The sequence below is a fragment of the Canis lupus genome, chromosome X (genome assembly GCF_003254725.2).
Source record: "Canis lupus dingo isolate Sandy chromosome X, ASM325472v2, whole genome shotgun sequence".
Classification (NCBI taxonomy): domain Eukaryota; kingdom Metazoa; phylum Chordata; class Mammalia; order Carnivora; family Canidae; genus Canis; species Canis lupus.
This window is the reverse complement of record NC_064281.1, coordinates 62,228,224-62,255,991: the sequence shown is the minus strand read 5'-3', so window position 1 is coordinate 62,255,991 and position 27,768 is coordinate 62,228,224. Positions and strand designations below refer to the sequence as shown.

The 27,768-nt window shown below is 35.4% G+C and overlaps 1 protein-coding gene across 4 annotated transcripts in view; it reads left to right on the top strand.

Moving 5' to 3' along the window:
- Nucleotides 1-778: 778 nt before the first annotated feature.
- BRWD3 (bromodomain and WD repeat domain containing 3) overlaps nt 779-27,768 on the top strand; it is a 200,138-nt gene continuing 173,148 nt past the window's right edge. For all 4 annotated transcript variants that reach the window (XM_035711728.2, XM_035711729.2, XM_035711726.2 and 1 more), the window contains exons 1-6: nt 779-995; nt 1,117-1,175; nt 1,378-1,407; nt 1,794-1,853; nt 19,059-19,209; nt 20,747-20,845. In XM_035711728.2, the coding sequence (XP_035567621.1) occupies nt 965-995; nt 1,117-1,175; nt 1,378-1,407; nt 1,794-1,853; nt 19,059-19,209; nt 20,747-20,845 (430 nt within the window). In that variant the 5' untranslated portion in view covers nt 779-964. The remainder of the gene's footprint in view (nt 996-1,116; nt 1,176-1,377; nt 1,408-1,793; nt 1,854-19,058; nt 19,210-20,746; nt 20,846-27,768) is intronic.

Below are 27,768 nucleotides of genomic sequence, written 5' to 3'. Positions count from 1 at the left end.
GCGCGATCCTGGAGACCTGGGATCGAATCCCGCGTCGGGCTCTCTGCATGGAGCCTGCTTCTCCCTCTGCCTGTGTCTCTGCCTCTCTCTCTCTCTGTGTCTCTATGAATAAATAAAATCTAAAAAAGAAAACCAAAAAAACATTTTAAAGCAAAACAAGTGACGCTGAAATAGGGGCTCCTTTTCCTCCCTCAGTCACAAGATCCTTCAGTGGCTGGCCTCTTTTCGGTGAAGAGGCAAAAACGAAAAACAAAACAAAACAAACCCAAAACAAAACAAAGCCTCTTCGGAAAAAGAAGAAAGCATCTGAATGAAGTCACCCCCTCACGTGTTCCTCATTACAACGCCAGAGGGAAAGGTTCTCAACAGGAAAGAGCTTGACTGTCCTCACAGGAAGAGAAACGGACTCAGGCGCTCTCGGAAGAAAACTGCACCATGGAGTTCTACGACGTCAGCCAGAGCGCCGGCCGTCAATTAGCACCTCCCCCTGTTTCCGGGAGTGGTAGCTAGGCAACCGCCGGCCTCCGGTAGACCAGAGGACATTATGTTGCGTTAGTGCCCCTAGCGGGAAACGACGAGAACTGCAGGATCTTCTCAGTTTTTACCTCCCCTCTCTCCACCCCTTTTGCTCGTCCCCCCCTCCACAACTTCGGCTCCTCCCCTCTCTTCTCTCAGGCTCGCCAGCTCGTGCTTGCTCTCGCTCACTCGCTCTCTTGCTCGCTCTCTTGCTCTCTCTCTCTCGCTCTCCTTTCCGCCTCCTCAGCTCTTGGGCTAGAATATCTGTGGGTCGAAACGTGATGCGATGAATCCAAGAGAGACCAGAGAGACCGAAACTAGGACGAGGAGTAGGGCGGAAGCGGTGGGACTCCTGGGCATGGGGGCTTCACCACAATAGAGGCAGCGCCCCCACCCGCCCCCGCCAGCTCCTCCGGAGCAGAGCCCCCCAAACCCCTTAGGGAAAAGGATGGCGGCGGCACCTACCCAGATCGAAGCCGGTGGGTAACTGTGTCTGGGGGCTAAGGAGATGGGAGCTTGGCGCGACGGCTGTCAGTTTCTTTTGAAAAAGCTTCTGTTTTTCTTTACCTCCCTCTCAACCTCTTTTTCCCCTTTTCACAGAGCTGTATTACCTGATCGCTAGATTCTTGCAGTCTGGACCCTGCAACAAATCCGCTCAGGTGAGAGGGAGAAGGAGATCTAGGAGACGTGGGGAATGGTCCCAATGGGGAAATCGAGGCATCGGGTGTGCGGTTTCACTGAGGGTGAGGGAAAGGCCGGCCTTGACTAGTCCTGCCGTCAGTGGCTGGGTTCTAAGTGGGGAGGGAGGAATGTGTTGATGGCCCTAGCTGCTCCTCATATCTGTGTTTCCCTTTTGCTCAGGTGCTAGTGCAGGAGCTCGAGGAGCATCAGGTACGGAGCCCCTTCGGGAAGAGGTGGGGAGGGCTGGGGTGAGACTGGAGGAAGAGGAGGGCAAGTCAGGGGCGGAGGACACGGGCTGGGAGGGAAGCTTGGATCTGGGCATTGGAGTGAACCAGCTTCTTCCCTCAAAGGGGGCGGATATCACCGGGGTCTTAACTTGCCCCTTCTTTTTTACCATGGGAGGCGGCTTTTCAATATTTCCTCCCCCTCGGCCTCCTTCCTACACTGGACTAGCTTTGGGGCAACAGCTATCGGACCTAGAAAAATACAGACGCCAGAGGGTCGGGGACCAGGACCCAGGTTGGTTCGGGTTAATTGGGAGCCAGGCCTATATATGGTTTGCCCACCCCCAACCCTTTCTTTTCTCCTGCCCCCAGTTGATTCCTCGCCGCTTAGACTGGGAGGGAAAAGAACACCGAAGAAGCTTCGAGGATCTGGTGAGTAAAGTTTTCATTTCAACTTAACCCAACTCTTTATCCACTCCCTCCCCACCTCGTTCCTCCAACCCGCTCCCGACCCCTCAGCCAACAGGGCTCTAGAGCTTTTTGCTGGGCCGAAGAACGACTGCCCCTTCCCCCCCCCCGCCGCCAGTCGGAGAAAGGATACCTTGCCCTCCCCTTGGTTTCGCTTATTTCCACCCGAAAACTTTGAAGAATGTGAGTTAGTTATCAGAGATGCCGTTTTGTAGATTATGAGTATGTTACAAACATTGAGAAAGGCCCATTGTAGGGGGAAAAGGGAGAGAAACCTGGGGGTTATCTTGGGGCACGTACCAAGGACTGACGTTGGCCAATGACAGCGTTGGTAACAGCCCAGAGTTCCGGATTAGTGGAAGAAAACTGTTTTCTGGTTGGTCCTGGCTTGAAATACGGGAACTGAGGCCAGGCTTAGTCTTTGCGGGTGGAGGTACGGGGGAGGGGGCTCAGGGGGGTTGTTAACCGACCCTGGATTGGGCAGAACGACACAATTAAAAATGATAGGAAGCATCAAGCAAATTCCAAAATTTGCCGGTTTTAGGTAATCGACTACCGAATAAAAAAGCATAATTATTGTATATATCACATGTTAGAAAATAGCTCATTAAATCATAGATCGCATTTCTGCATATACATTTTCACCAACAACTACGAGTTATGACCTTTTTGAGAATTGGTGAAACATGATTTGGGGGTTTAGAAGAGACAACAGTGGTTATATTTTAAAATATACTTTAGTAAAGGACCAAAGGCATTGGATTGACTGTGTTGTTTCTCCTACAAATATAATTCATAGTGTACATGCACTTCTGTTCAGCGTTGACACACACAAAAAGGTGATCTTGTTTTTATTTTTGGAAAGATGTCCCCTTGCATTAGCCTCTGGTACAGTGAATTGGGAGGAAATGAAAGGAGAAAGTAACATTAATGTTACTGAAATCTAAATTCAGCTATCTTTCTTTCAAATAAGATCCAAATGGAGGAAAATCACAGTTAAAGAAAGTTGAAGGGGTATGGTAGACTCTAAACATAAATATAATAATTTAATAACAATATTTAAATGATTTAGTATATTAAATTATAATAAGGCCATGTTAATAATTATGACTAAATAATTTTATTTTGCTGACTAAATATTTTTTGCATATCACAAAATAGTTTGGTACTGTGATATGGATAAACTTCATGTGTAATATTAATGGTACAAAATTCTCAGGTGGATAAAAATTATTTTGGGAAAACTGCGTGTATTATCAATGTATTTAATTTGTAGTCAGACTTTTTGTTGAAGTCCTGCCAAAAAAAGGGCAAAACAGTGCCTACCAATATCTATTTAAACACTTTTATAACTAAGGTGGTTTTGAAGATGGAGTTTTATACTGGGGTATATTGAATATGTTTTCATTGACATTTGTCTCAAAGCAGACCATTTTAAGCAAATAGCAAAAGGCAACTTAAAAGTTTTTAAAAAATTACTTGGCAGTGATAAAAAGCAAATGACATCAAAATAATTTAAAGCCTACTAACCACACACACACGTAAAACCAAACCAAACAAAACTCAAAATCCAGTTTACTAGACTTCCTTTCCTTATATTGTAGAGGCATATTTTTACATAATTGTAATCAGTGTCCATTTTAAGCTCTATGTTTTCTTAACACTTTAACATATAATTATATTTGAATGGACATTGTCATTTCAATGGTAAAAGATTTGTTACATTTAAGTTTGCTATGATTTGAATCAACATTAAGTTGAACATTTTAGGTTGCTTCCAGTCTTTCATTAATATCTTTGCGTAGTTAAGTAGCCTTCTTTTTTCCTTTTTTTCTTTTCTTTGGATTTATTTTCCTGGGCAATATTTCTAAAGTGGAGTTTTCAGGTCAAAGGGTCTCATCAGTTTTATAACTTTACTTATATCTTAAAAAATTGCTCTCCAGAAGATAGTACTAATTTCTGATGTTACCATAAAGGTACTTAGAGTGAGTTTTTAAATATTTTTAAAATCTTTTAGTGGCTTTATTAGGTGAAATAGTCCCTAGTTGATTTAATTAGTTCTTTTTTTCATTATTGGTGAGGCTTAAATTTTAACCATTTATCTTTCTAATTGTTGTTAATCCATTTGTATATCCCTACATGTGCCTGATTTTCACATTTATCTTTTAAATTTTTTTATATTTCCGTACACATTATTGCTTTTATATACACAAAATTTCATCTATTTTTTGAACATTGTCTATAGTTTAGTGTATCTTTTTTGTTTTTAATTTAAGTTTCATATTGTACAGAAGTTTTTATTTTTCTGGGATCTAGTGTTTCTAGGAATATTAAACTTTGATAATATGGTCCAGTCCTATTTTAAATTAAATATCTCTTCTCTACCTATGGATTTCTTTGTAAGGGAAGATGGGGTAAGGTTGAGTGAGAATTTGAACAGGAGGTAAAGAAATATTGTGGCTGAGAACTGAATGTGCTGAGTTAGATTGATTGTAGATGCATCATTTGTTTAGTTGCTTAGAATTATTTCACATTTGACTTTTGATTTTGTATGGCTTCATTGTGGAAGAGATGGGTTTTTTTCTTAGTGTAGGTATTTTTTCAAATGCTTTTAGAACAATGGATTTATACAATGTGATCTTTGATTTGCCTACATGTTTCAGGTTGAAGTTTAGGGCAAGTATTAGTAGTAAAACCTTATGTACCTATAATATTTATAAGTAATATAATCTTATATGTTAAATTATATAGCAATACTTCAAAATGAAGGTGTACTAGGGTAAAAAAGAATGAATACAAATGCATGCAGAGGTAAAGGATTATAAATAAGGATATCAAAACATTGAATTAAGATTGCATAGCCATGTATATTACATCCAGGAAACAAAACTCCTGTCTTTCTATCTGTACGTGTATCTTCACTTAAATTGTATATGCTGCTTAACTTGGTTTATCCGGAAGAATATTAAGATAATAAGTTGGATTTCTTCAGCACTTCATTACTGTTATTATTATGCATTCTAGAGATCCCTCTTTTTTCTTTCTTAAATCTGATTTTGTGTTTTATTTATAATTTGGAACACAAGGGAAGGTGGTATTTTGTTAAAGCTACTGGGAGGCAAATATTGACATATTCAGATCTGAAGTGCCTTTTAAAATATGAGAGTCTTTATACACAAAATGTTTGTCAGTTTATGTTGAACTATAAGGTTTCTGAATATGACATTCAAAATAAAACATTCTAAATTAACTTTCAGAATTTTATGTAATGATAAAGGGAGAAATTTGAAGTCATGGTGAGTGTTTTTGAAGTTTGATCTGGACATGTTTCATTTCTGCTTGACTCTTATTTACAATGTAATAGAATTAGATTTGCTTCTTACAATTCATCTTGTGGTAGATAATTTAAATAATTACAGATGTCTGTTCGTTTGTGGTGACCCTGTCGAACTGTTGGCTATTTTATTGCTTCCTCCTTGGAGCTTTATTGGGGACTACAAACACAGTAATGAGGGGTATGTTTGTATGTGTGTATTTAAATGAATAGTTTTTGTTAACATACAAATTTTATATATTGAAATTGTGACTTGGACACTTTTTAAAGGCATGTTTTAATATTTTATAAGCACTTTAAGGGGACTTGCATTGTAAGACTGAGCCAAAGGTATAATTATCTTTAGGTGTGGTATATATTTTTACATTTATTCAGCATTTTTCATCTGTAGAATTGAAAGCCTTAATTAGTGCTTTCATTTAGAGTGACATATATTGTATTACCTTTATTTTATATTCAAATTGAAAATATATTGAAAAGTTTATCAAGATTGTATGTTCATTACTATCTTTTTAATGTGTACATCTATGATGATATTGTCATAAGAACTTGCGTCTGCATATAATATGCAAGTTTAAAAATGCTTTCACATTATCTCATTAGATCCTCAGCAAGTACTTTAAAATACTGTATTTGAATTCTAGACATACCTGTATCTTTTTTTACCTTACCTAGCTCTTGTTCTCTAATTACTAGTAATAGCTTAAATTGTCTATTAGAATAGTAGAATTATTTTTGAGTGCTGGTGGCATAATTATTGCATCCCTAAGTTTGGAAGTAATTTAATTGTGTGTGATTTATTGCCTGCTATGTGGATACCCAGCCATGTTTGGAAGAACAGAATGCATCCAGGGAAACAAAAAGGCATGTGTTACTCAACCCCAGTGTGGATATAGTGCCAACTTATAGGTCCTATGGTAGAGAGTAATTGATGCCTAGAAATTAGTATTCCTCACTTTTTGATTTGTTTGAGACATGTACATATCTACACTTTCGCTTTCTACAATATGTTGGTTTTAGGTATTTGTCTAGATTGATCATTGTCTTTTTTTCACACTTTGGCCCTAAGAACATACTTTCAATAATTTAAATCCTAGGAAACTGGTATCTTAGTACAAATGAAATGGCATTAAGAAAGTGGAGATAGCTGCTGTTAGGGAGTCAGAATCTGGATTGGATGAATGTTCCTTTTACAATTTTGTCCTGAAAGCACCTTTGTCAATTTGAATATTAGTTTGTGTGTTTTTGTTCTTGGTTTACTGATGTTGATTACTGATCGTTTAATAAATAGTTTTTTTGGTAGAAACCAAAAAAGTAATTTTAAGGCAATTTAGTGTTTGTTGGGTCAGAGACGCCCTTGTTTGACATTTCTCATACAGGATTTTGTGAGTAGGAGAAAAGAAAATGAGATTTGGTTGGGAAGATAGTGTTTACTTGGTGAGAGACCCTGGGCAAGTTACTTAACCTCTGAAGGATGCAGTTTCCTCATTTGTAAAATAAAACTCCCTATCTATTTTACAAGGTTGTTGTGTGAAACAAATGGGTTAAATATGAAAGAATGCATTTTGTTAATTGAAAATGCTGCATAAATGAATTGGTACTGCATTTTAAAAATAGGCATAGAGGTGAATGGAAAATAGATATCTAAAGAACTATGACCCCAGATTTTATGTTATTGGCTAGCTAATTATCACCACTTCATTTTCCTAATATTTTTATAAGGTGAGGGGCATATCAAACAGTACCACTGGAAAAAAAGTATTTAAAACTTTGCAGCCCATTGTACAAACCAGTGGTATTACTCTAGTAGAAAAGTCTACCTGCTTTATTTGCCCTTTCTGCCCAGTTTTTCCCCTTTTTCATTTAAATTCAGCAAACATTAAAACTCAATACTTTATGATATAATATTGGAGTATTGCAAACATTTATATTTTACTGAGAAGTATCAAGAAGAAAATAAACTTATTATTTTTTTGTGTTTTATTCTAGTCTTATTTTTTGTACATGCGTATTTTCCCTTCAAAATCAGATCATCCTCTGAGTTTTTTATAACTTTTTTTTTAACTTAATGTTGTGGGGGAGAATCTTAAACATTGAGGGATATTATGTGTTAGTCACTGTGCACAGTATGTTTACTGGGTAGGGGTACCTTTGTATTTGCCTGGAATGCCTTCCATTCCTTTTGTCTGTTCTTGTGAATTTTCACTTAGCCTTCAAGTGTGAAGTTAGACAGGAACCTCTACCCCTAGGCTGAAGTAGGTATTATATTTCTTTGCTTCTCTTAGCTCTTTGTATTACCTCTCAGCACTTGTACTTTGATTTGTTTTATTTACTAGTTTGTTTCCTTCACTGGGATTGTGCATTCCCTTAGGGCAGCAGTTTAATTGTCTTCCCATCTCATCTCTATACATTAAATGTCTGAATGAATAAATGCACAAGTGAATGATTTTGTTTTTGTTTTACAAATCATATGAGGTAGTTATCCTTACTCCCTGTTTTACAGATGCAGAAGCTCAGGCTCTTAGACTGAGCAACTTTGCAGGTCACAGAGGTAGGAACTGAAGATGGTAGAAAAATGAAAATCTAAGTCCTTTCTACTGCTACAATTTCACACTGCTTGAAGGAGTAACAGCTAGTAAATTTTAGAGCCCAAATAATCTGGGCTTTCAGACTTCAAAGTACCATGCATATCTCTATATTATACTTATATTGATGTATGTGAAACCCTGATCTGTTTTTCAAAATCTATTTTGTTTTCTGTCCCTAAATATAAAAAATAATGTGACTAATTTTTTTATATGTACTTCACCCCTCCTCCCTTGCCCATATCAAAAAAATAAAATCTCAGATAAAATATTATATTTCACTTCTTCAACATATAGGCCCAGTTTGATTATTCATTTTGCCTGTGTAGTCATGATCTTAGAAAACAAAACACAGAAACAATTATCTTTGTATTTGTTTTTTTTTCACTTGACCTATAATTTCTAATAGCTAAGGTAAAAATGTTATTACTGCTCTCTGAAAATTAGTATTTCAAATGTAGTGCTTGGTATGGGCGTGGCACCCTGAAGTTAGGTACCTTTTGCATTTTATTCAGTTCTCCGCTGGATTCCTTTTAACAATTATGATGAGTAGGATCATTTCTGTGAACTCCTGGTCTTCTCACTTGTCATAATAATTCTGAAGTTTAGTAATTCATTTGTTAGGTTTGTTTTTTAAGTCGGCCAGTCTTCTTATCAAGAATGTTTATAATCCAGGATTCATTTAATTTCTTTCAGTTAAATCAACTGTACTTTTTTGCAGTCTTCATGATAGTTATTGCTATAATTTTTTAACTGCCTTAATAAGACAGTAATGGGAAGAACAATGGACGGGGAAACCCAGATTTCTGTACATTTACTGTGACCATTGGACTTCACTTCTCCAAATCTGTTTTTCCTACTGTAAGATGTGAAGTTAGGTTGATTATGTATGAGGAAACTTCTAAATAAAACATCCTATAATTTAACTCCTTGGAGCTCTTTACAGAATAATATAGAAGTTTGAGTTATACTCTTGAACTTTGTTTTTAGAGAATGCTTTTCTTCTGTCGATATCAAAGTACTTATTGTGTTACTTGGGTCATTATATTCCAGGGAGAAAATGTGGTTAAATAACTGAAATTAGAATGTTTGAGCTTTAATTGAAAAGAGTGACTTATTATGTTGAGAATTTCATAGAATAATACATACTTTTAATATTAAATCTTATTACATCATGCATATTTCTAATACAGAATTTTTTAAAGACTTAAAAGTAATTACTGAGGGTAGATAAGAGTTATTAGGCTAAAAAAAGATCACCTTTAAAAAATTCCAACTTTAATGAAAGCAGATAGATTGAAATAAATGTCGACTACCACTTATAAATCCTGATATTTGATGTAGAAGAAATTATTATTTCAAGAACTGAGCTGGTATAGTCTGGAATCCTGTTGATATTGTTTAAAGGAGATGCTAGCATATTCAACTCAAATGTATTGTTATTGCTATTGTGTTGATAGAATCTGTGTTTACTACTGGTTCATAATCAAATTTTTATTGATTTTAGAGGAATGGACTTTTTTTGAATGGGGCCAGTTAGAAATTAAGCAATCTCCAATTGTATAAGGTAGAAATCAAACTTGTGAAATTTATTTAATAGCTTATAATAAAAGTCTTCAAGGGGGAGAATTTGGTGTAGATAAGCCCTGTTTGGTTGTTTTATTAATGATTCTGTATTTTAAAATTATTACCGAGGAATTGATAGAAAGATTACAAAATTGGCTGAAAATCAAACATCATTGTTTCTATAAAATGAAGTTGCCAGGTGACTAAAGATGTCAGTTTAGGATATAGTTCTGACAGATTTTCTGTAAGAGGGTGATTCTAAAAAGAAAATTCATATTAGAGAAATATTTTCTGGATTATAGATGGCTAGATACATTGTAATTTCTAGGCCGGTGAATAACTCTTAAAATAGTAATGGAATGAATAAAATAAAATTGATAAAAAGAAAATGCCAGCTAGGAAGGGCACTTGATGTAATGAGCACTTGGTGTTATACGTTAACTGATGTATCACGAAATTCTACCCTGAAACTAATAATACACTATATTGTTAACTAACTTGGATTTAAACAAAAAATAAAAACAACCCCCCCAAACCCAGGCAAACAAACAAAAAAGAAAATGCCAGTCAAGACATAAACTACCATCCTATGTAAAGACTTCATGCAGTGTTTACTTGATGAAAAAATAATGGCTGATAAAGGAAGCCAAGTATATCTGAGACAGTGTTGATGGGAAAAAAGACATAAGCTATTATAGATGTTCATATGCAGTATTTTAAAGTAGTTTTCTTTCAGATACATATATTATAGAGTACTTAGTATACTTACTTGAAGGCATATATAGGAAAATGTTCTAATGTGGAGGGAATGAATTACAAACTAGGATTTTAGGATATCAGTGTTTGTAGATAATACTAGATTGAATTGAAGCAGATACTTTTTTTTAAAGATTTTACTTATTTATTCATGAGAGACACACACACAGAGAGAGAGAGAGAGAGAGAGAGAGAGGCAGAGACACAGGCAGAGGGAGAAGCAGGCTCCATGTAGGTAGCCTGACATGGGACTCAATCACAGGTCTCCAGGATCATGCCCTGAGCTGAAGGCAGCACTAAACTGCTGAGCCACCCGGGATACCCGAATCACCTACTTTGACTTTAATAATACCTGTATGTTTAACTGAGAGGTGTTTCTGTGTAGTTATTTGCTTAGAAAACAAAACTAGAGATATGAGAAGTAATTGAAAGAATTTGCCCGATCCTTTGTCCCCATCCAGAAGCTAAACCTTTTAAATGCAGATATAAAATAACCAGGCTAGATTGCCATTCTTTCTGAGCATCATGACAGTTCCCAAGCCCCATTTATTTTGGTAGATTAAAATGAATTTTTCCTGGGACTTAAAAAGATAATTTGCAGGAAATAATTTTTAAAAATCACAATAGAATCATTTATTCACAGAATTCTGAATACATGTTGGATTGTAGTTCTTCAGCTTATGTTTTCTAAGAAAATACAAAAAGTACCTAGATAAGAGAATCTAAGATTTTTCCTCTTTATAGAGGAAGTGTCATGTGATATTTCTTATAGTTAGACTTTACTTTGGTTTTTTAATGTTCATTGATTCGCTGAACAAATAATTAACAAGAACATATATAATTGCTTCTTTCGAATCATTAGGGATGATTTACAAAATTATTCTTTAATGTTGTATTGTTCTTGACCTGTTGATTATGTACTGATGTGAGGTCCTATGTGATATTTTTTATGTATATATATATGTTTATATATATTTACATATATATATTTACATTTTTATTTATATTTATTTTTCTTTCTCTTTCTCTCCCTTTATGTCAAAATGAAAATATAGATGTTCTTTTTATTTAAGGATTTTTAATAGTCTAGTTCTCTGTTTGCTTCTTTAATAATTAGATTTTTATGAAACACCGTGGGGACTTGAACATTAGCTTAGATAAAAAATGAACAGTATTGTTGTTGTTTAATTTTCACATCCCTGTCTACATATGTTTATCATCTTCAGAAATTTGCTTCTGTGTTTTAAAAATGAGTTAATGTTGTGATGAATTTTGAGTACATAGCTTATTTAGAGCATAGTATTTATAAAAACATAATTTGATACTGTTTGGAAACCAATTAACTTTTAAAAGGAACACCAGTTCTGTTTTTTTAAGTAGATATGTCCAGTTAATCCTTAAGGGATTTAGGAGAGAATATGGTGCAAGTAATACCTATTTTTTGTATCCTTATAATTTTTTGTATATTATTTTTATTGGAGTTTGATTTGCCAATATATAGCATAACACTCAGTGCTCACCCTGTCAAGTACACCCCACAGTGCCCGACACCCAGTCACCCCAACCCCCCCTCACCTCCCCTTCCACTACCCCTTGTTCATTTCCCAGATTAGGGGCTCTCATGTTCTGTCACCCTTTCTGATATTTCCTACTCATTTTCTCTCCTTTCCGCTATAATCCCTTTCACTATTTTTTATATTCTGCGAATGAATGAGACCATATACTGTTTGTCCTTCTCCAATTGACTTAACTTCACTCAGCATAATACCCTCCAGTTCTATCCACATTGAAGAAAATGGTGGGTATTTGTCGTTTCTAAAGGCTGAGTAATATTCCATTGTATATATAAACCACATCTTCTTGATCCATTCATCTTCTGATGGACACTGAAGCTCCTTCCACAGTTTGGCTATTGTGGACATTGCTGCTATAAACATTGGCGTGGAGGTGTCCTGCCATTTCACTGCATGTGTATCTTTGGGGTAAATCACCAGTAGTGCAATTCCTGGGTCCTAGGGTAGTTCTATTTTTAACTCTTTGAGGAACCTCCACACAGTTTTCCAGAGTGGCTGCACCAGTTCACATTCCTACCAACAGTGCAAGAGGGCTCCCCTTTCTCCACATCCTCTCCAACAGTTGTTGTTTTCTGTCTTGTTAATTTTCCCCATTCTCACTGTTGTGAGGTGGTGCCTCATCATGGTTTTGATTTGTATTTCCCTGATGGCAAGTGAGGCGGAGCATTTTCTCGTGTGCTTGTTGGCCATGTCTCTGTCTTCTTTGGTGACATTTCTGTTCATGTCTTTTGCCCATTTCATGATTGGATTGTGTGTTTCTTTGTTTTTGAGTTTAATAAGTTCTTTATAGATCTTGGATACTAGCCCTTTATCTGATAGGTCATTTGCAAATATCTTCTCCCATTCTGTAGGTAGTCTTTTAGATTTGTTGACTGTTTCTTTCACTGTGCAGAAGTTTTTATATGGATGAAGTCCTGTGAGTTCATTTTTGCTTTTGTTTCTCTTGCCTTTATGGATGTATCTTGCAAGAAGTTGCTGTGGCCAAGTTCAAAAGAGTATTGTCTGTGTTCTCTAGGATTTTGATGGAATCTTGTCTCACATTTAGATCTTTCATCCATTTTGAGTTTATCTTTGTGTATGGTATAAGAGAATGGTCTAGTTTCATTCTTCTGCATGTGGCTGTCCAATTTCCCTAGCAGCATTTATTGAAGAGACTCCTTTTTCCAGTGGCTAGTCTTTCCTGCTTTGTCGAATATTAGTTGACCATAAAGTTGAGGGTCCATTTCTTGGTCCTATATTCTGCTCCATTGATCTATGTGTCTGTTTTTGTGCCAGTACCACACTGTCTTGATGATCACAGCTTTGAAGTACAACTTGAAATCTGGCATTGTGATGCCCCTGGCTCTGGTTTTCTTTTTCAATATTTCCCTGGCTATTCGGGGTCTTTTCTTATTCCACACAAATCTTAAGATTATTTGTTCCAATGCTCTGAAGAAAGTCCATGGGGTTTTTATAGAGATTGTATTGAACACGTAAATTGAATTGACATTTTCACCATATTAATTCTTCCAATCCATGAGCATGGAATATTTTTCCATGTCTTTGTGTCTTCCTCAATTTCTTTCAGAAGTGTTCTGTAGATTTTAGGTTATAGATCCTCTACTTCTATGGTTAGATTTATTCCTAGGTATCTTATGCTTTTGGGTACAATTGTAACTGAGATTTATTCCTTAATTTCTCTTTCTTCAGTCTCATTGTTAGTGTATAGAAATGCCACTGATTTCTGGGCATTGATTTTGTATCCTGCCACACTGCCAAATTGCTGTATGAGTTCTAGCAATTTTGGGGTGGAGTCTTTTGGGTTTTCTACGTTCAGTATCATGTCCTCTGCAAAGAGGGAGAATTTGGCTTCTTCTTTGCCAATGTGAATGCCTTTTATTTCTTTTTGTTGCTGGATTGCAGAGGCTAGGATTTCTAGTAATATGTTGAATGGCAGTGGTGAGAGTGGACATCCCTGTTGTGTTCCTGATCTTAGGGGAAAGGCTCCCAGTGTTTCTCCATTGAGAATGATATTTGCTGTGGGCTTTTCCTAGATGACTTTTAAGATTCTGAGGAATGTTCCCTCTGTTCCTACACTCTGAAGAGTTTTGATCAGGAATGGATGTTGTATTTTGTCAAATGCTTTCTCTGCATCTGTAGAGAGGATCATATGGTTCTTGTTGTTTCTCTTGCTGGTATGATCTATCACATTGATTATTTTACGGGTGTTGAACCAGCCTTGCACCCTAGGGATAAATCCCAGTTCGTCATGGTGAGTAATCTTAATGTACTGTTGGATCCTTTTGGCTAGTATCTTGTTCAGAATTTTTGCATCTGTGTTCATCAGGGATATTGGTCTATAATTCTCCTTTTTGGTGGCGTCTTTGTCTGATTTTGCAATTAAGATGATGCTGGCCTCATAAAACGAGTTTGGAAGTATTCCGTCCCTTTCTATCTTTTGGACCAACTTAAGTAGAATAGGTATTGTTTCTTCTTTAAACATTAGATAGACTTCCCCTAGGAAGCCATCTGACCCTGGACTTTTGTGCATTGGAAGGTTTTTGATGACTGCTTCAATTTCCTCCCTGGTTATTGGCCTGTTCAGGTTTCCTATTTCTTTCTGTTCCATTTTTGATAGTTTGCAGTTTTCCAGAAATGCACCCATTTCTTCCAGGTTGCCTAATTTATTGGCGTATAGCTTCTCATAATATGTTTTTAAAATCGTTTGTATTTCCTTGGTGTTGGTAGTGATCTCTCCTTTTCATTCATGAGTTTATTAATTTTAGTCTTTTCTCTTTTGTTTTTAATAAGGCTGGCTAATGGTTTATTTATCTTATTAATTCTTTCAAAGAACCAACTCCGGGTTTGTTGATCTGTTCTACAGTTCTAGTTTCTATTTCATTGAGTTTTGCTGGAATCTTTATTAACTCTCTTCTTTTGCTGGGTGTAGTTTTTATTTGCTGTTTTTTTCTCCAATTCCTTTGGGTACAAGGTTAGCTTGTGTATTTGAGTTTTGTCCAATTTTTTGAGGGATTCTTCTATTGCGATGTATTTCCCTCTTAGGACTGCTTTTGCTCTATTCCAATGATTTTGAATGGTTGCATCTTCATTCTCATTAGTTTCCATGAATCTTTTCAATTCTTCTCTAATGTCTTGGTTGACCATTTCATCTTTTAGCAGGGTGTTTTTTAACCTTGAGATGTTTGAATTTCTTCCAAATTTCTTCTTGTGATTGAGTTCAAGTTTCAAAGCATTATGGCCTGAAAATATGCAGGGGACAATCCCAATTTTTTGGTATCAGTTGAGACCTGATTTGTGACCCAGTATGTGGTCTATTCTGGAGAAAGTTCCATTTGCACTTGAGAAGAATGTCTATTCAGTTGCCTTTGGATGTAAAGTTCTGTAAATATCTGTGAAATCCATCTGGTCCAGTGTATCATTTAATGCTCTTGTTTTTTTGGAGCTGTTGTACTTAGAAGACCTGTTTTTGCTGAAAGTGCCGTGTTGAAGTCTCCCAGTATTAGTTAATTATCTAAGTAGTCTTTACTTTGTTTATTAATTGATTGATATACTTGGCAACTCCAACATTAGGGGCATAAATATTGATGATTGTTAGGTCCTTTTGTTAGATAGATCCTTTAAGTATGATATAGTGTCCCTCTTCATCTCTTACTAGTCTTTGGGATTAATTTTAGTTTATCTGATATGAGGATTGCTACCCCTGCTTTCTTCTGAGGACCATTTGTATGTTAAATTGTTCTCCAACCTTTTGTTTTCAGGCAGTAGGTGTTCTTAGATATAAAATGAGTCTCTTGTAGATAGCAAATAGATGGGTTTTGTTTTTTTATCCAGTATCAAACCTGGTGTCTTTTGATGGGATCATTTAGCCCATTCATGTTCAGAGTTACTATTGAAAGATATGAATTTAATGTCATTGTAATACCTATTAAGTCCCTGTTTTGTGGATTATTTCTTCGGGTTTCCTCTTTCTTTTACAGTGTCCCCCTTAATATTTCTTGCAGAGTTGGTTTGGTGGTCACATATTCTTTCAGTTTCTGCCTATCTTGGAAGTTCTTTATCTTTCCTTCAGTTCTGAATGAGAGCCTTGCTGGGTAGAGTATTTTTAGCTGCATGTTCTTCTCATTTAGGACCCTGAATATATCCTGCCAGCCCTTTCTGGCCTGCCAGGTCTCTGTGGAGAGGTCTGCTGTTAATCTAGTATTTCTCCCCATGTGTTTAGGGATCTCTTGTCTCTTGCTGTTTTAAGGATTTTCTCTTTATCTTCGGAATTTGCAAGTTTCACTATTACATATTGAGTTGTTGAATGTTTTTTATTGTATTTTTGGGGGTATCTCTCTATCTCCTGAATCTGAATGCCTGTTTCCCTTCCTAAATTAGGGACGTTCTCAGCTATGATTTGTTTAAATATGCTTTCTGTCCCTCTGTCCCACTCAGTGCCCTCTTGAACCCCTATTATATGTAGATTTTTCCTTCTGAGGATATCATGTATTTCCTTTAATCTTTCCTCAGGGTTTTTTATTTGTTTTTCTCTTTTTCCCTCAGCTTCCTTCTTTGCCAGTATCTTACTTCTACATCACTCTTGATTCTACCTCATTAACCCTTGTTTGTAGGACCTCCAGTTTGGATTGCATGTCATTTAATTGATTTTAAATCCGGCCTGATTAGTTCTAGATTCTGCAGTCATGAAGTCTCTTAATTCCTTTATGTGTTTTGCCAGAGCCCACCAGTAGCTTTATAATTGTGCTTCTGAATCGGCTTTCTGACATCAAATTGTAATCCAAATTCTGTAACTCTGGGAGAAAGTAGTGTTTATGATTCTTTCTTTTGTGGTGAGTCCTTTTTCTAGTCATTTTGCTCAGTGTAGAGTGGCTGTATGAGTGTGCTGCATCAAGAATATTAACCACGACCTAAGTAAATTTCACCCTCGATAAGTCTGCCAAGATCAGAGACCAGAAATTGAAAACCAAGATCAGAACGAAGTAACACAAAAGGGCCACTAAAGTGAAAAACAAATTTTCAAACAAAGTAGTAAAAAATAAAAGGCCAAGTATCCTAAAGAAGAAGAGAGAATAGAAAAAGAAAGGAGGATAAAGAAAAAAAGAAAAAAAGTAGGGGTTACTGAGATATGGTGGTGGTGACAAAGTTGTAGTGGAGGGAGAATGTAATCTACCTGAGGGTTCCTAGAGCATGATCCTCTTGTTTCTGAGTATATTAAGTTTTATATGTTAGAAGATTCTCTGTCCCAAATTTATATAAAGCAGAAATACTTGTAGAAGGCCCCAACATTGACCACTAAAACGTAAATGAGATAAAAGAAGGAGGCAGAATGGGAATGAGGAATTTCACAAAATGAACCAGCACAGTATACTACTTGGTTCTGGGTACTTACTGGTCATGTTTTAGAATGTATTAACCTCTGGCATTGTAGAAAAATGAGGTAGAGAAAACAAAAACACAAAACAAACAACAAAAAACATATCATTTATATCTCCCCAAATTAATTTGGGTATGTTGAAGGGAATCTAGAAGTGGAAAATATATCTAGGACCTGTACTTGTAGAAATATGAAAATCAAAAAGGAAGAATCTTAGAAATGAAGAGGTGGTAAAATATTGTAGTTAAGGTGAAAAAAGAGAAAAAAAGTATTAGAAATTTACAGTCTGATATAAAAACGAGTTGTCCTGGAAAAAGGAGGGGTACCCCCTGGTTCTATATAGTGTAAATCCCTTGACTTCCTCTGGAGCTTTCCAGCCTGCTAGGTCAAGAACTTGCTCTTCCCCTGTTGTTCCAGCTGGTCTTATGGGGGAGGGGCCTGCTGTGGTGACTCTCTGGTGTGTGTACCTGGGGGAACTGACCCCTCCCCACAAGTGCTGGGCTCAGTGGGAGCTTTTTACCCTGTGAGGCCTCTGTTTCCTGGAGGCCCCATCTTTCCCAAGCACAGTGTGACACAAGGAAGAACAACACCTAGGGCAGCGGCCTGGTCTCCATCCCTGGAATCAGCTCCCCACTTCACTACCGCAGGTCCCAGTCCACACTGGCCTAGATGCTCCCAGGACAGGGTACGCTGATCTGCATAGCTTGGAGGTGCCCGTGGGCTGGAGCGTCAGTCCCAGCTGTCCTCTGCCCTCCCTGTTTCTGCCAGTCCTAGGGGGAGTGCAGGATGGTGGGCTGTGTTGCCTGTCCCCCTGGGATCTGGGGCCTGTCCTGCTGGAATTGCGCTCTGGGGCTGCAGCTCCCAAAGGCACCAGGGCGCAGACCCTTCCACCCGGAGCCCCCGCCTGACTGGCTTCTTACCAGTGCCACACAGCCTGTGTACTCCAGCCCTTTACCAAAATCGGCCAGAGGAGTGTGGTGCCCTTTCTCCCAGGTGCGCTTCCTCTATTAGTGACTCCAGGAAACTAGAGGCTCCACTCCCCCACCTTGCGATTCCGCTCAGTTCCCCCCCCCTTTTTAAAGATTTTATTTATTTATTCATGAGAGACACAGGCAAAGGAAGAAGCAGGCTTCATGCAGGCAGCCCGATGTGGGATTCGATCCCAGGACTCCAGGATCACGCCGTGAGCAGGCGCCAAACCTCTGAGCCATGGAGGGATCCCCTTGATTTCCCTTTAAATCACCTTTCTATCTGGGAAGAATCTGGTGTGGATTTTTTAAAGTTCCTGCTTTTCTGAGGCTGGGCTTTCCTGTCCCAGAGGCTCTCTGGTCTTAGCCTGGCCCCTTGCTGGGCCCCTCCCCCACTTGATTCTTTTTTATCCCCCCCCCCCCACCTTCCTACCTTGTTAGATACGAAAACCCTTCTCTCTGTAGCATTCTAGCTGTTCTCTCTTTAAATCTCAGGTCGATTTCATAGGTTTTCAGGATGGTTTGACAGTAATGTAGGTAAGTTGGTGGGGCCAGGTGAGTTGAGGACCCCTAGTCCTCTGCCATGTTGCCTGAAGCCTATTCTTATCATTTGAATAGAATCTAGATTCTCTGATTCTTGAACAATTCATCATTACTGAATAGATCAATTTACCAGAAGAGTTTACCCATTGTCTTTGTAGTTTAATTTTAGGCATGCACACTTTTGCTGTTTTGCAATACTTATTTCATAAGATTAACAGCTAAGCAAATGATTTAATCAAGGCATGTAAAAGTAAGTTTGAGTGCCATACCATTTAAATGCTATCATTTAGATGTGCTTAATTTTTGTAGCTGTTTCTTTAATTTGGTTGAAATATTTAATGTTTAAAATGTTATTTTCCTGATTCTGTATATAAAAATTATACTTTGTTCCAAGATGGAATGGTTTGGTAATGGATTAAATTATGTTTTTAAACCAAATTGGTTTTCCTGTTTTATTTATGCTTTTTAGGTGGCAGCCAATGCACACATTCCTCCAGACTACCTCCTTAAAATTTGTGAGCGGATTGGTCCCTTACTAGATAAGGAGATCCCTCAGAGTGTTCCTGGGGTACAGACATTACTAGGTGTTGGTCGGCAATCTCTGTTACGGGATGCCAAAGGTAAGATTTTCAGTTTTTAGAGGAAGAAATGGATAACGGCTTATTTTTATGTTAAGCAAATATTCCCATGCTTTCCGAAATACTAGTTTTCTTCTAGCTTTCCTTATTTTTCCAATCTTATTCTTATTTTCTTATAAGTAAATTTTTAGAGTCCTAAAAGGAGCCCTCTACCGTAAAATAGTGAATGCAATAGAGGTAAATAATATGAATATTTTTTAATCCTGTGAAATAGAGATCTTAAAACATCACTGCTTTGATTAATGTAGTATGAATGCTTAAAATAGTCTTTCATTATATTTTATTATTTTTAAGTAATTATGAGTCTTTATATCATCCTAATCACATTGTATATTTTATAATAGGTAAATGAAAAATGATATATTAAAATTTATATATGATATATAAACATTTTTATAATTGGAAATATTAAAAAAAGAAAATATTAAAAAATATATCAATCTATTAGTGACTGTTCAATAATAGTTTTTCTACTTTACTGTTTTTCAGTTTTAAAGATTTTCCCCAAAGTTTTTCATGGAACCCCAATATGTAAAATATATAAAGTAGTATTTTATGAACATAAAAATATGAAAATAGGCATTAAGGATGCCTGTTAGTTTAATAAAACTTCAGGTCCAGCAACTAATTTGTTTTGTTTTATTAGCATCATGTCTTTAAAAATTCTAATTCACAACAGTAAATAGCTTCAAAAATACCAGTTTTAAACATCTCATTTTATAATATAAGGAAATTCTTCAAATCAGTTAATTTGGAAGCTTTTGAGAGAGCAGTATAGGGGTGCTTGGTTGGCTAAGTTGGTTAAAGTGTCGAATTCTTGATTTCAGCTCATGTCGTGATCTCAGGGTTGTGAAATTGAGCCCCGTGTTGGACTCCATGCCCAGTGTGGAGCCTGCTTTGGATTCTCTCTCTCCCATTCCCTCTGCCCCTCCCCTCAAAAAAAGAGTAGTGCAATATTTTTTATCACAGTTGAATTATTAGGAATATGTCCTATTTGCTTGAGCTTTTGACATAAAGGACAAAACCATAACTATAGTCAGTTATCATCTGATAAGGCAGTATTGATACCTATTATGGCATAATTTGCAGGCACTCCATAATGTGTGTACCAAGTATAAATATTTCTGAATTTTACCTGGCATACTTGTGCTATAGTTGTAACCTTGCTTATATAGTTTTATATAATTAGAAATGTATAAGCCTAAAGATCAAGAAGGACCAGTATAAAACTAAAACCTTATTAATCCCTGACATATTTACATAAGATTCAAATACACACATAATAAAAGCTCTAAGTTCTAGAAACAAAATATCCTGGTGATATATTAAAATGTTGTTGTTTACCAGTCATAATATGTTTTATAACATGTTTAAAATTATACACATTAATTTTTATTGTGGTAAGAGTTAAAAATATATTCTAACAAATGAAATTGAAAGCAGACATTTACCTCTAAGGTACAATTTAAAATAAAACACTATTCTATTTCTTGACTAACTTTTCAATCTTTTTGAATAGACTGTAAGAGTACACTATGGAATGGGTCTGCTTTTGCAGCTCTACATAGAGGCAGACCTCCAGAACTACCTGTAAATTATGTGAAACCTCCAAATGTGGGTGAGTAATATCCATGTGAGCTATGAACATATTCTTGATTTGTTTCTTCCTGATCTCATTATACAGCCAAAAATAGGTAACAGAATTAAATTTGAAGTATAAACAAGCTGCTTATATTCAAGGAATTTCATAGTCCAACTTTTTAAAGCATTTTTAATGTAATTATGTTTTTGTGTTCTTGTTTTCTTTTTTCTCTTTCTTTCTTTCTTTCTTTCTTTCTTTCTTTCTTTCTTTCTTTCTTTCTTTCTTTTTCTTTCTTCTTAGCAGATGCATTTCCTTTTATATATACTATAGGTGTTTTTAACCATATGGATGTCTATTTACATATCTAGGTACTGAGCTTAAAGATTTTACAGGGAACTATGTAAAGATGACTTTCAGAACAAAACAAAATACATTCTGCTTATATCTGTTTGCTAAAAATAATGATGTGATTGATTTCATATGTCTTTATTAAAACAAAAAAGTCACTCCTCCCCCTTTTAGTTTACTGAAATTCACACGTTCCATTCAAATTATTCCTGGGGCATCTCTAGCCAGACCATTATGAAGAGATACTACTAGTGGTTTCCAAGGAGATGTAGCTACAAAACCATTTGTACTAAAACTTAACTCTTAAAAAGAATGTATAAATAGCTGGATGAGTAATTGTCACTCTGCTTTCCTATTTTCTCACTCTTCTAAACAATTATTTTGTATAGTGCCTAGGTCTTAAAGAATATTCCTTAAATTCAAATTGAAAAATAAAAATACATTTTAAAAGGAATACTATCTTATATAATAAGCCTATTGAAGTTACCCCAAGAGGTTAAACAAATTTAGGCTAGAAATAATTTCAAAAGTTATTTAGACAAAATTATTGATAAAAATTCATAAGGGTTATTGAAATAAATTAGATGTTTCCATATATATTACTAACAATACTATTCCATGGACTAGATGTCATTGGGTGAAGAAGACTACTGATGTGGGTCTAATTGGAAATGACATTTTTAACATTTCTTTTTCATTTTCAGGGGTAGTTTGTTTACCCTTTAAAATTTTCCAGTGTTCACTTTTCCTCTTTATTACGAATAAAGCTTTATTCATAATTAACTTATTAGCTTGAATTAAGATGCCTCTTATTATTCATGCATTAATTTATGTTCAAAAGATTCAATATTTTTAACTACACTATCAACATTATTTGTAATGCTTTATACTTCTATAAATGGTCACATGTAAAGTGCCGAAGAGTAGCATTTAGAGTATTAGGTTTTCCATCTTTCTTTAGTCTTTCTTCCCTTCCCTTTTTAAAAACTATTTTAACTATATACATTCAGACTTCTACCGGTTTTATACAGTGAACACTTTACATTCTGACCTAGATCACTTTGTTATTTTTATTGTAACTGCTTAGGAATTTCAGTGTTCCTGGCATTGATGCCTTTACATTCTTAATTCTGCCTTGTAATTTGAAGAGGAGGTATTACAATAGAAATGATTCAACCCTGATGTATTTTCATGTAGTATATACTAGTCAAAAACATTTAAGTTTAGGATATTTAGAATTCACAACCTGGTAAAAACTCGAGGAGTTGTCTAGGAAAGTAGCAAGATGAGTAAGAAGTCTTTTAAATTTGTGATTTAAGTGTTATCTCATTAAGGGGTATGTACAGTTCTGTATAGCTACTTTAAAATCAATCAGTTTTATAGTTTCCCAATGTAAATAAAATTTAATCAAGATTAAGTGAGGCACCTGGGTGGCTCATTCTGTTGAGCATCTGACTCTTGGTTTGGCTCAGGTTGTGATCTCATGGGTCATGATCTCTTGGGTCCTGAGATTGAGCCTCCTGTGGGGCTCTGTGCTCATCAGGGAGACTGCTTGAAAGATTCTCTCTGCCCCATCCCCAACTTGATCCCTTGGGTGTATATGCACGTTCTTTCTCAAGTAAATAAGTCTTAAACACTTAATCAAGAATATGATCTTGAAAATTTAATCAATGAATCTTAGAACTTTAGCAACACTATTTTTAAAAATTATTTATTTATTAAAAAACTTTATTTTGAGAGATAGAAAGAGCCAGGGGGAGGGTTGGTGGTTAGAGGGGCAGAGGGAGAAGGAGAGAGAGAATCTTAAGCAGACTGCATCCCGTGACCCTGGGATCATGAACTGAGCCGAAATCAAGAGTTGGATGCTTAACTGACTTAGCCACCCAGGTGCCCCAACAGCACCATTTTGTAATAGAAGTGTTTCTTGGTCAAGTAAATGTGGGAAACACTGAGTTTAAAAAAAATATAGAAATAAATCAATGCATGTAGGACTGCTCAGAGCCTTTCATATGCTAAATGCATTGTAAATTACCATATGGGGAACATTTCCTAAATAATTTAACAGTAGAAACCCTTTTTCTAAAATATGTGTAACATTCTGAAAATTTCCTGGAAACAGATTTGAGAAACTGGATAATAAACCCCTATTTACACCAGAAAAAGCCAAAGTCTAGAGAAGCATGGGGCTGGTATAGGTTATACTGCTTGCCTTCCAGTCTATTTCTATACCGTATTTTCTTAATATAACCGATCTATACTTATAGGGCCCCAAAGATAGAAGATTAGCCATATTACATATAAACATGCATTATTTATTTATTTATTTAGATTTACTTTTTATTTATTTTTAGAGAGAGAGAGTATATGTGGGTGGGGCAGAGAGAATAGGAGGAAGCAATCTCCTTACTGAGTGGGGACCCTGAAGTGGGGTTAGATCTCAGGACCCTGAGATGATGACTTGAGCCAAATTATAGAGTTGAACACAAGTGACTGATCCACTCAGGAGCCCTTATTACTTTTTATTTTTTAAGTCAAATATATTATGTTATAATTCCTATTAAATAAAATTTTCCCCTTTATAAGTTTGTAGTCCAACAAGTTTTGACAACTATATACATTTGTGTAACAGCACAATAAAAGTGTAGGATATTTCTGTCACCTCCTGAATTTCTTCATGTCTCATTGCAGTCAATCCTCTGCCCCTCCGGGTATTCCTGGAAAACAGGAAGTTTGTCCACTCTGCTTTTGCCTCATTTACAATTTCATCTGAATGAAATAATAAGCATGTAGCCTTTTGTTTATATCTGATTTTGCTTGGAACCTAATGATTTTTGATTTATGCATGTCATTTCATGTATCAGTAATTTATTCCTTTTTATTACCAAGCAATATTTTATTGTATGAATGGATATACCATGATATGTTTGTCAGTTCTTCAATTGATAGGCATTTGAGGTGTTTCAGATTTTGGCTATTTTAAATAAAACTACTATATACTTTTTAATATATATCTTTGCATGAACATTTGTTTTCATTTCTCTTGGGTGAATATCTAGCTAATGGGATTGTTGGGTCATATGGTAAGTATGGGTTTAACTTTATAAGAAACTGCCAAATTGTTATGAAAGTGACTATTACATTTTGTGTTACTACAGCAATGTATAATTTTAGAATTAGCTTCTTAATTTCTATCCAGAAACAACTAGGATTTTGTTTGGGATTACCTTGAATATGTAGATAATATGGGGGAAATGAATATACTAACAACATTGAATCATACAATCCAGAGCATGGTATAATTTCCCATTTATTTAGATCTTATATAATTTCTTTTTTTAAGATTTCATTTATTTATTCATGAGGGACACACATAGAGAGAGGCAGAGACACAGGCAGAGGGAGAAGTAGGCTCCATACAGGAAGCCCAATGTGGGACTTGATCCGGGACTCTGGGATCATGCCCTGAGCAGAAGGCAGACGCGCTAAACCGCTGAGCCACCCAGGCATCCCTTCTATAATTTCTCATAGCAGTATTTTGTAGTATTTAGTGTAGAGGTTTTGCACAACTATTGTGAATTTTTTCTCTTAAGGGTTTCATGTTTTTTTGGTGCATTTTAAGTTACGTATTTTAAATTTTCAATTTACAGTTTGTTGATAGTAAATAGAAATGAGTTTTGTTTTGTTTTTGTATATTGATCTTGCTAAATTCATTACTTCTAACAGCATTTTTTTTAGATTCATCAGAATTCTCTACATAAATGGTCATGTTGTCTATAAATGAGACAGGTTTACTTTTCCATTCTAATCTTATCTGCCTTATGGTTCTCTCTTGCACTAGTGAACTGCTAGTGCTTCAGGTATAATGGTGAATTGAAATAATGAGACTGGATATCCTTCCATAGTTCCTGATTTTAGGGGGAAAGCAGGCAGTCTTCCACTATTAATTATGATTGTAGATAACTTTATCAGTTTGAGGGTGTTCCTTTCTGTTCCTGCTTTGCATAGAAGTTTTATCATAAAAAGATATGTTCCACTTTTTAATTTTATCCAGTATAGTTAGACTTACATCAGTTATTTCTTGGGGCTCATATTAACTGGTATTTTATGTAGAATAGTGCTACCCAATAGAACTTTTTCTAATGATGTTTTATTTGATGCCATCCAAAACAGTAGGCATCAGCCACATGTGGCTTTTGTGTTGTAGGCAAGGAACTCAATTTTTAACTTTAGAGAATGTTTACTAATTTTTAAGTCTATAACCGCATACGGCTAATGACCACTATAATAGAAAATGAAGATCTAGAACAATATGAAAACCAGTAAGAAGCTTTCTGAATAGGTACATAATTTAGTAGTAATGTATTTGACTAATGATTCATAACAAACTTAACCTGGAATGTTTTCTACTTTTGTACTTAGAAACTACTTTTATTTAGCTTTTCCTATTTTGATTTTAGTAACTCACTTCAAAGATCATATTGTCCCACTTCTTTCTAGTGAGTTTCACAATTGTCTTTGGCCATAAACAGTAAAATTCTGACCTTATCTGGACTTTCCACAATCTTGGATTATTTATTCAAATGTTCCCATCCTTTGTGTAGTTAATCAATAATGTTACTTAGTAATTTAATGAAATGGATGTGAGGGAGCATCGTAGCATAGACTAACTAGTCTAATACTTTTCATGTATGTGTACTTAAGTTTACCAAGGCATGTGTACTTAAGTTCATCAAGGGTGAATTTCTAAATCACTCTAGGGAAAGAGCAAAGGTACCTATGATATTTATGTTATAACAAGTCTAAGCTCCAGTCATGCCATTTCCTTAGCTATATGCTTGACTAATCAAATTGGATTTGCATTATACCAAAATTAAATCAAGGGAAGAAACTTGAACTAAATTCAAAACTATATTAATACCTAATGCCACCAAAAAAATCCTGGAGCATATGTAATTAATTATTTGGAGATATTACTTGAGATCTTGCCCTTTAATCACCAAATATTGTTGTTTCTTCATTCCTTTAAAGATTAGTATTTGTTTTGGAAACTTTGTAAGTAGTTGCATTAAAATTTGAAAATAAAAGTTCATTCAAGCACAACTCCAATACTCAGCTCGTATTTTAGTACAGAACTAATTTCAAAAGTCTGTTTCATGTCCATTTGAAATGAATATTTGAAAGAACTAGTATTATAGTTAATTTCCATCATTATAAAAGTTTGCAAAGTTTTCCTACTTATATTCTAAAAAATTTCTATAAAATTACCTGTAGAAATGGCAGCCCGATGGCTTGTTTATTCTAGTTTGAGACTGACAGACATTATTACCCAAGGAACAAATGTGCATACTCGTTTCTAAACTGAAACAAGGGTGTGATATGACAAGACTAGTTTTAAACTTTTTTTTCTCTTTTATCTTCAGTAAAATTGATATATAGTATTGTCCTGTAATTTACATAGTAGGCCTGTATTTTATACTGTATTTTACTGTATATATACTATATTTTATATAGCTTAGGAGGCTTGCATTAACTCTCTAAAGCCAAATTAATATTTATATATTGCCATAAGCTCCCATTTAGCATTGATTGGCTCTTGACTTATTGGCGATTGTGTGGTTATATGTCACATGTAAACCCATAATTCACTGGGAGGTGGGAGACTCACCTCCTGTTACTGTAAATATAAATTGAAAGATAATCCAATGTAAATTTATTTGGCTGAGGTGACTGGGTTTCTTCCAGGAATATTTGTTATCCTTCTTCTCTAATTTTATATATATATTGATACATATAATATCTGCATAGAGCCTGCTTCTCCTTATCTCTTGTCCATGGATAACACTTTTGACAGGCTTTACTTTTTCTTGCCTCCTTCCTCCTTTTTGTACTCACATAACTGTACATGAAACAAGTTGATTATAAAGTCATTACTTTTATGTATCTGGACAGGAGCAGGTGTTTCTTGTCACACCTGCAAGCAATTAGAACTTGAAAATAAACTCAGAATATTTTGTGAGTGCTACATTGTTAGTGCTCACTAAATATTACATGAATAAAAGTAGTATAATTGCTGCCATATGGAAACTTAAGCATGCCTTTTAAATGCATTGATATGGTTTTATATAGCTCATATGAATTTCTTATTTGTATTCATGTCAATATTGTATTAATATTAGGATTAATAGTTTGTTTCTTTATTTGAAAGAAAACAGCCTTTATTATAGGAGTCTTAGTATCATCATGTAAAATATAATAAAAAAAGAATTTCTCTGTTCCTATTTTGAACATTCTTTCCCTTCTTCATTATTCTTTATTATTCCTTTAGCTTTTTCATTCAGTATACACCAAACCATTTGAAAAGAATCTTTTGGTATTTATTTTATACATTTTATTAAGTACCTTAGAGAAATAGAACTTCATATTTATGGTTCACAGAGGTAAGCTATAAAACAATTTCAGATTTGTTTAGTTGAAGAAAAATACAGCCTAAAACATCTGTGTTTAATAGCCAAATCCAGTTAAATGGTTTAGGAGATAATAAAATAAAGATTTAGGGTATTTATTCCCAAATAATGTTAAGTGAACTTTGCAAAAAGGTTAAATGGAATTAG